This window comes from Ascaphus truei, chromosome 4, assembly GCF_040206685.1.
Source record: "Ascaphus truei isolate aAscTru1 chromosome 4, aAscTru1.hap1, whole genome shotgun sequence".
NCBI lineage: Eukaryota > Metazoa > Chordata > Amphibia > Anura > Ascaphidae > Ascaphus > Ascaphus truei.
In genome coordinates, this window is record NC_134486.1 from 9,353,574 (window position 1) to 9,369,716 (window position 16,143).

Below are 16,143 nucleotides of genomic sequence, written 5' to 3' on the forward strand. Positions count from 1 at the left end.
ACAATGGAGGAAAACTGAGCCCCAAACAATGGAGGAGACCTGAGCCCCAAACATGGAGGAGAACTGAGCCACAAACAATGGAGGAGAACTCAGCCCCAAACAAAGGAGGAGAACTGAGCCCCAAACATGGAGGAGAACTGAGCCCCAAACATGGAGGGGAACTGAGCCCCAAACATGGAGGGGATCTAAGCCCCAAACATGGAGGGGATCTGAGCCCCAAACATGGAGGGGAACTGAGCCCCAAACATGGAGGGGATCTGAGCCCCAAACATTGAGGGGAACTGAGCCCCAAACACGGAGGAGAACTGAGCCCCAAACACGGAGGGGAACTGAGCTCCAAACACGGAGGGGAACTGAACCCCAAACAATGGAGGAGAACTGAGCCCCAAACATGGAGGAGTACTGAGCCACAAACAATGGAGGAGAACTCAGCCCCAAACAAAGGAGGAGAACTGAGCCCCAAACATAGAGGGGATCTGAGCCCCAAACATGGAGGGGATCTGAGCCCCAAACATGGAGGGGAACTGAGCCCCAAACATGGAGGGGAACTGAGCCCCAAACATGGAGGAGAACTGCGCCCCAAACACAGAGGGGAACTGCGCTCAAAACACGGTGGGGAACTGAGCCCCAAACAATGGAGGAGAACCGAGTCCCAAACACGGAGGGAAACTGAGCCCCAAACATGGAGGAGAACTGAGCCCCAAACATGGAGGGGAACTGAGCCCCAAACGTGGAGGAGAACTGAGCCCCAAACATATTGTAGCAAAGTCCAATGAATATGGTGGCTGATGTGGATTGGAACATGTGGTCAATCCACACCAGCAACCATATTCATATTGAGTCCCTATATTTATGCATTGGCATTCCATTGTTTGAGGCTCAGTTCTCCTCCATGTTTAGGGCTCAGTTCTCCTCCGAGTTTGGGGAATTGGAATAGAATAGAAAGATGTACTTTTATTGCTATCAGCCTTTATTCCCTACACATTATCGTTTGGACTTAGCCTGGACTCTGAGAGTCCCCTCACAACCTTATATATGGTTGGACCACCCACAAACTCAATACAGGTTCTAGGGTACCTGAGCATAAACTGGGTTATCCCCCTAAATCCTAGGGATCCCCTCCGTTACAGGGATACTTTTCATCCCTGTGCTCCACTTACCTTTCTGGGCTATGCTGAAGCAGGAAACCCTAGCAGTGAGTCGCGCAAGCGTTTTCAAGGAGAGGTATTGCCGGGACAATATGCCTACATGTATCCGAGGATCAGGCATGATTCCAGGGTACATTTTTAGGAGAACCGACAACTTTGGACCCCAACCTCCTAGGCTCATTCTGTCAACGGTTCCTCCACAAACCCCCCCTGGAAACCGATACCCCAGCAATCCCTGCTCGCTGGCCTGCCCGGAAAGGGGAAAAAACACATAAAATACTTTTATTGCAGACAGTACAGGGAAACAGTACAATGTTACTGGGTCCAAGAGCTAACTCTCTAAGACCCTTATACACGGATCAGGGGTAACCAAAACGGGCTTAGCCTTTGAGAATATGATTACCCCTTACCATCACAGTCACCGCCATTGAATCCTATGGAAACTCTATGATATTCTGTGCTCTAACACAACATTCTATGTTATATGCTATAATAAAGCTGGTTACATCTATAGTACAGAATTATATACAGTACTGAACTACATGATATAGATTTGTTTCACGTTGCACACACAGTATACAGGCATACCCCGGTTTAAGTACACTCACCTTTAAGTACACTCGCGAGTAAGGACATATCGCTCAATAGGCAAACGGCAGCTCGCGCATGCGCCTGTCAGCACGTCCTGAACAGCAATACCGGCTCCCTACCTGTACTGAAGCTGTGCGCAAGCGGGGAGACTATAGAGCCTGTTACACATGCGTTATTTACATCAGTTATGCACATATATGACGATTGCAGCACAGAACATGCATCGATAAGTGGAAAAAGGGTAGTGCTTCACTTTAAGTACATTTTCACTTTACATACATGCTCCGGTCCCATTGCGTACGTTAATGCGGGGTATGCCTGTCTACACTAATCTACATCTATAACAGGTACAAACAGTATAACCAGAAATCCCATCTATTTGTAAATAAGAACAAATACTGGCAACGTTGCAACCTGTCTTTATAAAAGCGCATTTCTCTTCTTGCCTAGTCCCCGTGCAGACTGGTTCAGAAGAGTCCTTTATCTGTATGAAAAATGAATGCTGGAAAATGCATGACATTCATGGAGGTTGGTTGGCAATACTGAAAACACCTTGTCTGCTCGGGAAACAAGGAATGAGTCCGGCACATACTGTAGCAGCAAATTAACTTGTCTCATTATGAGACCGTAGCTATTTTTCCTTAATCCCAGAACATCAAAAGTCACTCAAAGGGGGGAAGCAGGGCTTATTTGTCACGCCCGGGAAGCTTTTGAAGAATAAAATGCCTGCATGCAGAAAACATTTAATTACCTGTCTTCTGAAGCACAGCGCCACAGGTACAGAAAACCAACACCAGGAGCCGAGGAGTTAAAGCCCCGGGAAAACATTGGAAAATGATCAGAAAGCTACACACAAAAAGTGTTTGATTTCAGTAGTAAAGGAAATATTCGGATTCGTCAGGCTTGGTCATGGGAGGCTGCGTTGCAAGCTGGATACCCAGAAAGCAGAAGCTCAGCGAGGCACGACCCTTTCTACGTCCTGGTGTCAGCTCCTTGAACCAGTCACTTTACCTCCCTGTGCCTCCGGCACCAACACATAGATTGTAATCTCACCTGGACAGGGCCTGTGCTTGCAACAATCCTACGTAGAGTGCTGCTTACCGCGCGCTATACTGTAATAGTAAAGCGCTTTGAGTCCTATTGGGAGAAAAGCACTATATGTAGGGTGACCAGAGGTCCCGGTTTAGCCGGGACAGTCCTGTTTTTTTGGGCTCTGTCCCAACTTTTCTGGGTGCTGTCCCGGTTTTAGGCGAGCACCGACTGTGAACGCGCGTAGAGCGCTTCCCAGACGCGCATTCGTGATCGCCACTTGCCGGCTGCTAAGTGACAGGCAAACACCATGCGCAGGCGCAGTCAGCACTCACTGTTTGCGCATGCGGGACATTTGTTCCAGGACAAATATGGCCACCTTAGCTACATTCAATAAAAAGTTATTATTAAAAAAAGTTATTAACTTTGCAATAAGCCCCTTTTTTAACAATCCTGACAAATTGTGGCGTCTCACCAATTCAATATCCACATGAAGACAGACACATGTGTGGAGGTAAATAGCCACATCTTTTATTTGCATGTCAAGTAACAGATTACTTGTCGTGGCTCGCAAGCTTACAACGCTTTGGCCAAAGTGGATGTAGCATTGGGCTTCTCTGTCGTCTGAAGTAACAGATTAACCATATAAACCCATCCCGGAATCAGTATCCTTCAATTCTGGGAACACTCTGACACGCGCACCCTGCCACTCGCACCCTGACACGTGCACCCTGCCACTCGCACCCTGACACGTGCACCCTGCCACTCGCACCCTGACACGTGCACCCTGCCACTCGCATCCTGACACGCGCACCCTGACACGCGCACCCTGCCGCTCGCACCCTGCCGCTCGCACCCTGCCGCTCGCACCCTGCCGCTCGCACCCTGCCGCTCGCACCCTGCCGCTCGCACACTACCGCACCCTGCCGCTCGCACACTGCCGCTCGCACCCTGCCGCTCGCACCCTGCCGCTCGCACCGTGCCGCTCGCACACTGCCGCTCGCACACTGCCGCTCGCACCCTGCCGCTCGCACCCTGCCGCTCGCACACTACCGCACCCTGCCGCTCGCACACTGCCGCTCGCACCCTGCCGCTCGCACCCTGCCGCTCGCACCCTGCCGCTCGCACCCTGCCGCTCGCACACTGCCGCTCGCACCCTGCCGCTCGCACACTACCGCACCCTGCCGCTCGCACCCTGCCGCTCGCACCCTGCCGCTCGCACCCTGCCACTCGCACCCTGACACGTGCACCCTGCCACTCGCACCCTGACACGTGCACCCTGCCACTCGCATCCTGACACGCGCACCCTGACACGCGCACCCTGACACGCGCACCCTGCCGCTCGCACCCTGCCGCTCGCACCCTGCCGCTCGCACCCTGCCGCTCGCACCCTGCCGCTCGCACCCTGCCGCTCGCACACTACCGCACCCTGCCGCTCGCACACTGCCGCTCGCACCCTGCCGCTCGCACCCTGCCGCTCGCACACTGCCGCTCGCACACTGCCGCTCGCACCCTGCCGCTCGCACCCTGCCGCTCGCACACTACCGCACCCTGCCGCTCGCACACTGCCGCTCGCACCCTGCCGCTCGCACCCTGCTGCTCGCACCGTGCCGCTCGCACACTGCCGCTCGCACCCTGCCGCTCGCACCCTGCCGCTCGCACCCTGCCGCTCGCACACTACCGCACCCTGCCGCTCGCACCCTGCCGCTCGCACCCTGCCGCTCGCGCACTGCCGCTCGCGCCCTGCCGCTCGCACCCTGCCGCTCGCACCCTGCCGCTCGCACCCTGCCGCTCGCACCCTGCCGCTCGCACCCTGCCGCTCGCACACTGCCGCTCGCACCCTGCCGCTCGCACCCTGCCGCTCGCACCCTGCCGCTCGCACCCTGCCGCTCGCACCCTGCCGCTCGCACCCTGCCGCTCGCACCGTGCCGCTCGCACCCTGCCGCTCGCACCCTGCCGCTCGCACCGTGCCGCTCGCACCCTGCCGCTCGCACCCTGCCGCTCGCACCCTGCCGCTCGCACCCTGCCGCTCGCACACTGCCGCTCGCACCCTGCCGCTCGCACCCTGCCGCTCGCACCCTGCCGCTCGCACCCTGCCGCTCGCACACTACCGCACCCTGCCGCTCGCACCCTGCCGCTCGCACCCTGCCGCTCGCGCCCTGCCGCTCGCGCCCTGCCGCTCGCGCCCTGCCGCTCGCGCCCTGCCGCTCGCACCCTGCCGCTCGCACCCTGCCGCTCGCACCCTGCCGCTCGCACACTGCCGCTCGCACCCTGCCGCTCGCACCCTGCCGCTCGCACCCTGCCGCTCGCACCCTGCCGCTCGCACCCTGCCGCTCGCACCCTGCCGCTCGCACCCTGCCGCTCGCACCCTGCCGCTCGCACCCTGCCGCTCGCACACTGCCGCTCGCACCCTGCCGCTCGCACCCTGCCGCTCGCACCCTGCCGCTCGCACACTGCCGCTCGCACCCTGCCGCTCGCACCCTGCCGCTCGCACCCTGCCGCTCGCACACTGCCGCTCGCACCCTACCGCTCGCACCCTGCCGCTCGCACACTGCCGCTCGCACCCTGCCAGTTACCAATCAGCAGCCTGCCGCTCGCACCCTGCCGCTCGCACCCTGCCGCTCGCACCCTGCCGCTCGCACCCTGCCGCTCGCACCCTGCCGCTCGCACCCTGCCGCTCGCACACTGCCGCTCGCACCCTGCCGCTCGCACCCTGCCGCTCGCACCCTGCCGCTCGCACCCTGCCGCTCGCACCCTGCCGCTCGCACACTGCCGCTCGCACCCTGCCGCTCGCACCCTGCCGCTTGCACCCTGCCGCTCGCACCCTGCCAGTTACCAATCAGCACCCTCACTGTAATAAACACAAAGGATTAAGGGGACCTGTCGTCCAACTACACCGACCCCCCGTTTGCCAAAAAAAACTTTTATTTTCCACAAGGACAACCGCCAGCTGGGACAAAAGTTACAGCCCAACACAGCTCCACCTGCTCCTTTATCCTTATCTCTTTTTATTTTATATTTCAGGGTTTTTTTAATGACATTGCTCCTAAAACATGCGGTCTTTATTTTTTTTCTAGCTGTATATTGGAATGAGGGGGTCCTCCTCCCTTGCATCCATATTATCCATGTGCTCCAAACACAACCCGCAGAACCTTCTGTACCCCGCGCCTAATTCTCAGAACATCCCTCACACGCTGGACCCGGGGTAACTAATTCAGCTGTCACCCTACACACAGGGCCTTCTTCGTCGTGTTTTGACTGCGCAATCCTAAAGCGTAAAAAACCATTACCCACATATATCTTCCTATTGTAAAACCCCCATGCCCTTCTTAGAGCCACTAACTAATTCCCCTACCCTTAAAGCCCCCGAAAATGCTAAAACAAAGGCTGTTTGAAACAACACAGCCATATACGGAGCTGCGTGCACTATGCAAGCTGCTGTGCCCACACCCTCTAATACAATGGGTGTAACGTGCGTACTTTTGTCTTCAATTAAGTTAACTGATTCCAACCACCACGTCTGCTCTTAATCACAAAGTGCTTCATAACAACCCCCAATCCTTCAAGCAAAAATCCTGAAATCCCTGCCAATGGACCACAAGTTAATCCTCTCTATTACACATCAATTAAGCCACTATGGCCCCCAAACCATAGACTGGGCCACAGATACCCACTTCTCCCAGGCCAGTGCATTGCTTTTCTACATACCGGGAGCCACAAGGGTTGAGTTGGCTCCCTCACTTGGCTGTCAAAAGGTGCCACAGATGACAAGGTAGTCTATCGACCGCTGATCCTGGTGCAAGGTCCTAGAAAAGCTGCAAACTTCTACAAAGAGAATGCATCAGCAATGTTTTGGCACCCCTGGGGTATGCCTCTATTAAAGCCAAATGTTAAACTCCAGGTACGCGAATACCAGTTTGTTTATACCCATAGTAAATCTCAGCCTGTGACCCTAACCTTGCACCTCTGCCGCCTGCCTCGATCCCAGCCTGTGACCCCGACTTCTCTATTCTCAACTCAGGACAATCTCTTGGTTCAGGTCAGTGATTTTACATTCTACCTCAGCCTCGTGGATTGCCTCGTGTCTAGAGATGAGCATCATTATAGGAACACAACTAGGAGCCCCATAGCTCAACTGCCGCTAGAAGCTGAAAAAATTCCAGCAAAGTCAGGTTCCCCAGTTCCTGGGCCAGGGTTCTGCACACCATTCAAGAGCAAAGTACGAGCCAAAATCCACAGAACATTACTCATCAGTAAATAACTTTGTATGATTATTGTGCACGGCAGTTTGCCTCCACATAGTTAAACTAGTGTAGCACTCCAAACATCTGCCAGACCCCCAAATACTCTTTAACACCTTTCACGAAATATGAAATAGTGGGGCTTTTGAGCCATCTTGAAAAAACCCCGCTCATTGGATTGATTTTACCCACAAAAGCCAGGAGACACAAAATGGAATGTAACTGATGCAACATGACAGTCCTAGGACCCCTAAAAGACCCCACCAGCTTGTTCATTGCCTCCAGCTTCCTTATGGGTAGATGATAGACCAGTTCACTTGTGGCCATCTCAATCCCCAGAAAGATGAGAACTCAAACTGGTCAGTCTTTTCGTTTGCCAGTGGGACACAGGCACCTTACCATATCTTGAGACTCCATCATCAACCTCCAGCATGCAACGACCACAAAATAGGAAGGATGACACCCTGCTGACCCTAATTCTCCCTAACCGTCTAATTAAGAAACGTACTGAAACATTTAAAATAGGTGGATGATATATGTATGCCCATCCAATTCACCCCTGAGCAAATGGAAACATCCTGGGGTGTACTGTGAACAGCCTAACGGCTGATTCAATATCTACCTCCCCAAACCATGCTCCTGGTTACGCTTTCCAAGTCCATTCCACCGCCTCATTGAATGACACATGTCACCATAGATGACCCCGACCAAGCCCTTCATTTACTAAAACTAAGTGGGCTGTTTAATCATCTTTAATACTCTTGGTTCTTTTTATCGGGATCTACTCCCAAGGGAGAAATCCGCTAATCCTCAAAAGGGAACTCAAAAGGGCATTGCAATTCTCCAAAAGCCCACCTGTGTCTCTAACTTCACCTTCGTTACTTTTCTATGCTCCAGATCAGATTTTAGATTCCCTGAAACACAGGGAAACACACATCAAAGGGTATTCACAATCCTTTAGGAAGCCCTACCGAAAGCTCAAACGCTCGAGCCAACACCGCATCCTTTCTGCACATATAATCGGTTGGTCAAACGTTTCCATTGCCTTTCCCTCTGATCCCCTACCAAGAACTGGAAGCCAAAATATTTTTGCAAATGGAGAAGGCATCAAAGCTAGGACATGTTTGCATAATGAGTGATTTTAATCATCCAGACATAGACTGGGGCAATGAGATTAGCATTACAACAAAAGTAAACATGTTTGGGAGGTACTTAAAGACAATGACATGACCTAAATTATTGAGGAACCAACCAGGAGAGGGGCAATACTGGATTTGGTCATATCAAACAATGTAGAAGTAATACCAAATATGCAAGTCCGGGAACATTTGGGTAACAGTGATCATAACATGGTCTCGTTTGAAATGAATTATCAAAAAAACAGGATCAACCAAAAACTTTAAACTTTAGAAAGGCAGATTTAAAAAAATTGAGGACTAATGTACAAGGAATAAATTGGGATGATGTTTTAGCAGGGAAAAATCTGGACGATAAATGGGCAGCTTTCAGGATCGGGCTTAAGCCGCCCTGCACCCCGTGACTTACCTCGCGACGTCACGAGTGACGCGCATCAGCCGCAACCCGCGTGCAGGCGCCGCGCTGTTAGGAAGGGAAACACAAAAGGGACGTCTCCAGGCTCCGTTCCCGTGACGACATGGCAACGCACGGCGCACGCTAGCTATGAACAGACGCCGCGCGGACACAGGCAAGCAAGGGGTTAATTCACTCAACTATTCCACAGCTGCTACTCACTCCGCCCCTGCCTATCAGTGCACAGTATACCTGTGATTACTTATTGCTCACCGCCTCCTGCTGCTTCTCCATTGGCTGCTTGTTCCTTATAGACTCAGCCCGTCCGCTTGCAAACTGGCTGAGCACAAACTCTGTTCTTGTGACTTGTGCTTACCTCTAGCGTTTGCTGTCCTGCCTTTGCCTTGCCTTGCTCCCTGTATATTGACCTCAGCGTACACCCGGACTCCTGCCTTCTCTGACCCCTGGACCACGGCTAAGGAGACGATTATTCTACATTCTATACCTCTGGACCCCGGCAACGACAATCCGATCTCTCCACTCTTAGACCACGGCAAGTAACTCGACCAATCTGACTTCTCCTTCCCTGAGCCAGCTACACGACTACCACTCTGCACTCCGGACGTGGCTGCTCAGGTTGCAGGTCGGTGGCTACCAACATCCCCACGTCAGCTTCGCGGCCCCGTCTTGTTTGTGGTGAGCACACGTTACAGCCGCCTTTAAAACATTGTTAGAACAGCACACTTACCAGTGTATACCCTCGGGTAATAACTATAAAAGAAACAAGTCTAAATCAATGTGGCTAAATAAACAGGTAGGGGAGGAAATGGATACAACAAAAAACAAAAATGCCCAAAGCTACTTCCAATGTGACTATAGGCACACAGTGCTATACCTATATATCTCTTGTAAAGGGGTCATTTAGTTTAACCCTTTAGCCAAAGCGTCTTAAGCCTGCTGCCACTTACAAGGCATGACCGTAGCAGGTCCTAACACTCACCTGGGTTAAGGGGAGGAAATGGACAAGAAGAGGTAGACATTTACAGTAGATTCTTTAAGTCAGAAGCATCATATCAGAATTATAAGGAATGTAACAAAAATGTGCAAAAGAACAATCAAATTAGCAAAAATGGATAATGAAAAAAGGATTGCAATAGAAAGTAAGGTCAACCCTAAAAAGTTATTTAAGTACCTTTTAGAACAAACAAATCAGAAAAGAAAATATAGGACCCACCCAGTGTGAGATGGGCAGGCAGATTTTAGGGGATAAGGAAAAAGCAGAGGTATAAAAACAAATGATTTACCTCTGTATTTACCAGGGAAGAATCAATTGCAATATTAGTGACACAGGAGGAAGCCACAACCTCCATATTAATGAACAATTGGTTAACTGAGGAAGAAGTTCATAGGCGGCTTGCTAAAATTAAAGTAAATAAGGCACCTGGCCCCGATGGCATACATCCAAGAGTTAAGCTCAGTAATAGCCAAACCATTATATTTAATATTCAAGGACTCCATTTCCACAGGCTCAGTACCACAAGATTGGCGTAAAGCAGATGTGGTGCCTATATTTAAAATGGGCGCTACATCACACCCGGGGAATTACAGACCTGTAAGTCTGACTTCAATAGTGGGGAAACGACTTGAAGGTTTAGTACAGGATAATATTCAGGAATTTAAAACCAGAGACATAACATAAAGCACAGACAAAGCTCAGTGCACATCCAGAAAAACTTATATACGGTACAGTGCCTAAATATACATGTATAAATAACTAATAAATAAAATGGTCTTTTAGTTTAACATTTTGGCCAAATTGTTGTAAGCCCTTGAGCCAAACTTCACGGCAGACCACGTTTCAAGGGTCCCTAACACTAATATAGATTCTTAATAACCTGTGCATTGCCAGGAAGAATGATTTATAATAAATCTGTCAATATGAGTTGCAAAAGTTCTAAGTCTAGCATCTCCAACTATCAGGGGAACTTGCCTGCATACAGTGTGATTGTGACAAATCTATTACAGAGTGCTTTTCCTGGTAATGTACAGGTTAATAAAAGCTTCAATCAGACTTAGAACTTTTGCAACTTATATTGACAGATTTATTATAAATCATTCTTCCTGGCAATGCACAGGTTATTAAGAATTTATATTAGTGTAGGGACCCTTGAAACGTGGTCTGCCGTGAAGTTTGGCTCAGGGGCTTACAACAATTTGGCCAAAATGTTAAACTAAAAGACCATTTTATTTATTAGTTATTTATACATGTATATTTAGGCACTGTACCGTATATAAGTTTTTCTGGATGTGCACTGAGCTTTGTCTGTGTTTTATGTTATGTCTCTGGTTTTAAATATATATATATTGCCATGCTCAGTAGCACTCCTCTGTGAAACTTATATGCTTATATATATGTTGTGGGTATTTTGGGGGTTCAATTTGAGCTTGTAGGTGTTCTGTATGTTTTATAATATTCAGGAATACCTAGTGGAAAACAAAATTATTATTAATAGTCGGCATGGATTTATGAAGGATAGATCATGTTAAACTAACCTTATTTGTTTCTTTTTTTTTGTTTCAAATTTTTTTATTAGGCATTGATACAGTATGCATTATTACAAAAATATCTTGGCCTAATACAGGGCTTTTCTTTTTGTTGTTAACAGAGAAAGTCTCAACGCTCTCCCGACCCTTCTCCATGGGTCAACAGGGCTAGCGTGAGGGTGGAAAGAGAGAGAGAGAGGAGGGAAAAAAAGAGGGGGGAAGGGTGGGTTCCGTCCTCTTCAGTGTCCGGTGATGGGTTTCTCCCATGTCTTATCTATTGCTTATTGGGGGTGGGCACGTTTTAATCTGCTGTTTGGGTCAGCCATGCCTTATTTGTTTCTTTGAGGAGGTAAGTAGAAATTTAGACCAGGGTAATGCAGTTGATGTGGTCTACTTAGATTTTGCAAAGGCTTTTGATACGGTTCCACACAAGAGGTTGGTGTACACAATAAAGAAAATTGGACTCAGTAATAATATATGCACCTGGATTGAAAACTGAAGAGAGAGTTGTTGCAAATGGAACTTTTTCAAGTTGGGCTAAAGTCGTGAGTGGAGTGGGTACTGGGACCCCTGCTTTTTAACTTGTTTATTAATGACCTTGAGGTTGGCATCGAGAGCAAAGTCTCCATCGTTGCTGATGATACTAAATTGTGTAAGGTAATAGAATCAGAGCAGGATGTAATTTCTCTTCAGAAGGACTTGGAGAACTGGAAACGTGGGCAGGTAAATAGCAGATGAGGTTTAATACAGATAAATGTAAGGTTATGCATTTGGGATACAAGAATAAAAAGGCGAGTTACAAATTAAATGGAGATATATTGGGGGAATCCTTGATGGAGAAGGACTTAGGAGTGCTTGTAGACAGCAGGCTTAGCAATAGTGCCCAATGTCATGCAGTAGCTGCAAAGGCAAACAAGATCTTATCTTGCATTAAACGGGCAATTGATGGAAGGGAAGTAAACATAATTATGCCCCTTTACAAAGCATTAGTAAGACCACACCTGTAATATGGAGTATGGTTTTGGGGACCACTCCTTAGAAAAGACATTATGGAACTAGAGTGCAGAGAAGAGCCACCAAATTATTAAAGGGGATGGACATTCTAACTTATGAGGAGAGGCTAGCTAAATTAGATTTATTTATATTAGAAAAGAGGCATCTAAGAGGGGATATGATAACTATATACAAATATATTCGGGGACAATACAAGGGGCTTTCAAAAGAACTATTCATCCCACGGGCAGTACAAAGGACTCAGGGACATCCCTTAAGGTCGGAGGAAAGGCGATTTCACCAGCAACAAACGAAAGGGTTCTTTACAGTAATGGCAGTTACAATGTGGAATTCATTACCCTTGGAGACTGTGATGGCAGATACAATAGATTTGTTAAAAAAAAAGGTTGGACATCTTTTTAGAATGGAATGGTATACAGGGTTATACCAAATAAGTATACATGGGAAGGATGTTGATCCAGGGATTAATCCGATTGCCAATTCTTGGAGTCAGGAAGGAATTTATTTTTCCCCTTATGGATGATATGACTCTGGGTTTTTTTGTTTGCCTTCCTCTGGATCAATAAGTATAGATATAGGATAAAGTATCTGTTGTCTAAATTTAGCATAGGTTGAACTTGATGGACGGAAGTCTTTTTTCAACCTCATCTACTATGTAACTATGAAACTATTTAACTATATATCTATGTAACTATGTATCTATGTAACTATGTAACTGTTCAACTGTTCTTCCTTTCCTGAAGCATTGAAATGCTGAGTACTGTAGGTCCCTGTAACAGGGGACTTATCCCTGTTCAAAAATGTGCCTCTAATCCAGAAGTGTGGGGGTTAACTGCTGGTAGACAATTAACCAACACCACCTGGCTGGTTACAGGTGTCAGAAAAGCCTGCCTCTGAGACAGGAAAGGGAGATTCTTCCTGAGCTCACACTTGAGCTGAGCTGAGCTGACCCAGGAAGCAGAAAGAGCAGAATTCCTTAGTCTCACAATTGGGGGCTGAGTCAAGGAAGGACAGATGTCTTGAGCTGCAAGCTGACAACAAGACAGAAAGGGACAAGATTCTAAACCTGGATCCTGACATTGCCTTAGCACCCAAGGGTGCGGACCCAAGAGAGCAGAGAAACCTCCCCTACAGCTACAAGAGACAGATATGACTTTTCTTGTAAGACTGTTATCTATATCTATATATATATATATATATATATATAGATATATATGTATGTCTCTATGATTTGGACTGGTAAATCGCTGGGCTAATCATGCAGTTAAAGAGGGCTGGACTGCAAGTGTAAATATACTCCAACGTGGAGCAGATTTTGTTTGTGGATTTTCACGTTTGCTGTGTTTAAAGCGACAGGCGCAATAAAGCCTTATTTTAATTTCACCTTAAAACGGTCTCCATTGCGTACCTCTGCACATGTCCCTTACACACTTAGCCCATAACACATCTACACTGCACCTCCTTATATGTTAGATAAATACAGTGCCATCCAGAAAATGTCATTAATAGACCCCAAAATCTACTTAAAATGTCCCGGCTGCAAAACTGCAGTAAAACCAGTACAAACAGCCCAATTTTTACCAAAGAAAAGGTATCCCATTTAAAGTAGCTGGAGTTCATCGGGGGCTGTGTATACAGCAGTGTATCAGGGCTGTGTATACAGCGGTGTATCGGGGCTGTGTATACAGCGGTGTATCGGGGCTGTGTATACAGCGGTGTATCGGGGGCTGTGTATACAGCGATTTATCGGGGGCTGTGTATACGGCGGTGTATCGGGGCTGTGCATACTGCGGTGTATCGGGGCTGTGTATACAGCGGTGTATCGGGGCTGTGCATACAGCGGTGTATCGGGGCTGTGTATACAGCGGTGTATCGGGGGCTGTGCATACAGCGGTGTATCGGGGCTGTGTATACTGCGGTGTATCGGGGCTGTGTATACTGCGGTGTATCGGGGCTGTGCATACAGCGGTGTATCGGGGCTGTGTATACAGCGGTGTATCGGGGGCTGTGTATACAGCGGTGTATCGGGGCTGTGTATATAGCGGTGTATCGGGGGCTGTGCATACTGCAGTGTATCGGGGCTGTGTATACAGCGGTGTATCAGGGGCTGTGTATACAGCGGTGTATCGGGGGCTGTGTATACAGCGGTGTATCGGGGGCTGTGTATACAGCGGTGTATCGGGGGCTGTGCATACAGCGGTGTATCGGGGGCTGTGTATACATCGGTGTATCGGGGGCTGTGTATACAGCGGTGTATCGGGGGCTGTGCATACAGCGGTGTATCGGGGGCTGTGTATACAGCGGTGTATCGGGGGCTGTGTATACAGCGGTGTATCGGGGGCTGTGTATACAGCGGTGTATCGGGGGCTGTGTATACAGCGGTGTATCGGGGGCTGTGTATACATGCAGCAGTTTTGCAATGAGAAGCTGTTTGTGACGCTTAGCTCAGAGATTTCTATATCTGGAGGGATAGCAACTCCTGTACAATTATATAAAGGGAGCTATTAGAACAGGGGGGCTATTAGAACAGGGGGCTATTAGAACAGGGGGGCTATTAGAACAGGGGGGCTCAACTCCAGTCCAAAAGTCCCCCCCCCCCCCCAACAGGTCAGGTTTACAGGATATCCCAGCTTCAGCACAGATGGCTCAATCAGAGGCTCAGTCAAAGCCACCTGTGTTGAAGCAGGGGCTAATTGAGCCACCTGTGCTGAAGCTGGGGATATCCTGAAAACCTGACCTGTTGGGGGGGGGGGTTGATTATTGATTATAATGCAGATTATCTGCTCTGCAGTCTCACTGCCCCCCTCTTTGTCCCATGCAACGTGTAACCTCTCACCCCTATCTGCCTTGCCCTCCCTCTCCCTATCTCACTCCTCTGGTCTCTCTCCCCACCTCCCGCAGTTACTGCCAGCGCCCTCTGCCTGTAGCTGGTGGGAGCGCCCTCTGCCTGCAGCTGGTGGGAGGGCCCTCTGCCTGTAGCTGGTGGGAGCGCCCTCTGCCTGCAGCTGGTGGGAGCGCCCTCTGCCTGTAGCCGGTGGGAGCGCAGAGCAGCCGGGGTGAGATAGGCGTGGCAGTCTGGGACACATTGTAAGCATTGACTGGTTACCTTGTTTTATCACCTATACACCGGGGTAATATCCAACACATGTAACAAGCTGCCGCAGTGACACATACATACTTGTTACCCCGGGGTAATATCCAGCACATGTAACAAGCTGCCGCAGTGACACATACATACCTGTTATTATTAATGTGTTTCTCATATACTGAGCATATTGCACCTGGATTATAGTCACACGTGGTGCAGAATGTGTCTGTAATATCTGGGTGCACATTACCATACAGAACAGCATAGTGTATGTAATATACAGAACATCATACTGCATGTAATATACAGAACAGCATACTGCATGTAATATACAGAACAGCATAGTGTATGTAATATACAGAGAACAGCTGACTGCATGTAATATACAGAACAGCATACTGCATGTAATATACAGAACAGCATACTGCATGTAATATACAGAACAGCATAGTGTATGTAATATACAGAACAGCATAGTGTATGTAATATACAGAGAACAGCACAGTGTATGTAATATACAGAACAGCATACTGTATGTAATATACAGAACAGCATACTGTATGTAATATACAGAACAGCATACTGTATGTAATATACAGAACAGCATAGTGTATGTAATATACAGAGAACAGCATAGTTTATGTAATGTACAGAACAGCATACTGTATGTAATATACAGAACAGCATAGTGTATGTAATATACAGAGAACAGCATAGTTTATGTAATGTACAGAACAGCATACTGTATGTAATATACAGAACAGCATACTGTATGTAATATACAGAACAGCATAGTGTATGTAATATACAGAACAGCATAGTGTATGTAAAATACAGAACAGTATAGTGTTTGTAATATACAGAACAGCATAGTGTATGTATGTATATATATGCATTAGTTGTACGTGTGATATATGTGTGTGTGTGTGTGTGTGTGTGTATATATATAAATATATAT

At 48.6% G+C, this 16,143-nt stretch overlaps 1 protein-coding gene across 1 annotated transcript in view; it reads left to right on the top strand.

The window, feature by feature from the left end:
* The first annotated feature begins 416 nt into the window (after nt 1-416).
* LOC142492218 (DNA (cytosine-5)-methyltransferase 3A-like) overlaps nt 417-16,143 on the top strand; it is a 112,583-nt gene continuing 96,856 nt past the window's right edge. The window contains exons 1-5 of the mRNA XM_075594887.1: nt 417-612; nt 2,190-2,267; nt 6,524-6,669; nt 6,790-6,987; nt 9,087-9,182. Of these exons, the coding sequence (XP_075451002.1) occupies nt 417-612; nt 2,190-2,267; nt 6,524-6,669; nt 6,790-6,987; nt 9,087-9,182 (714 nt within the window). The remainder of the gene's footprint in view (nt 613-2,189; nt 2,268-6,523; nt 6,670-6,789; nt 6,988-9,086; nt 9,183-16,143) is intronic.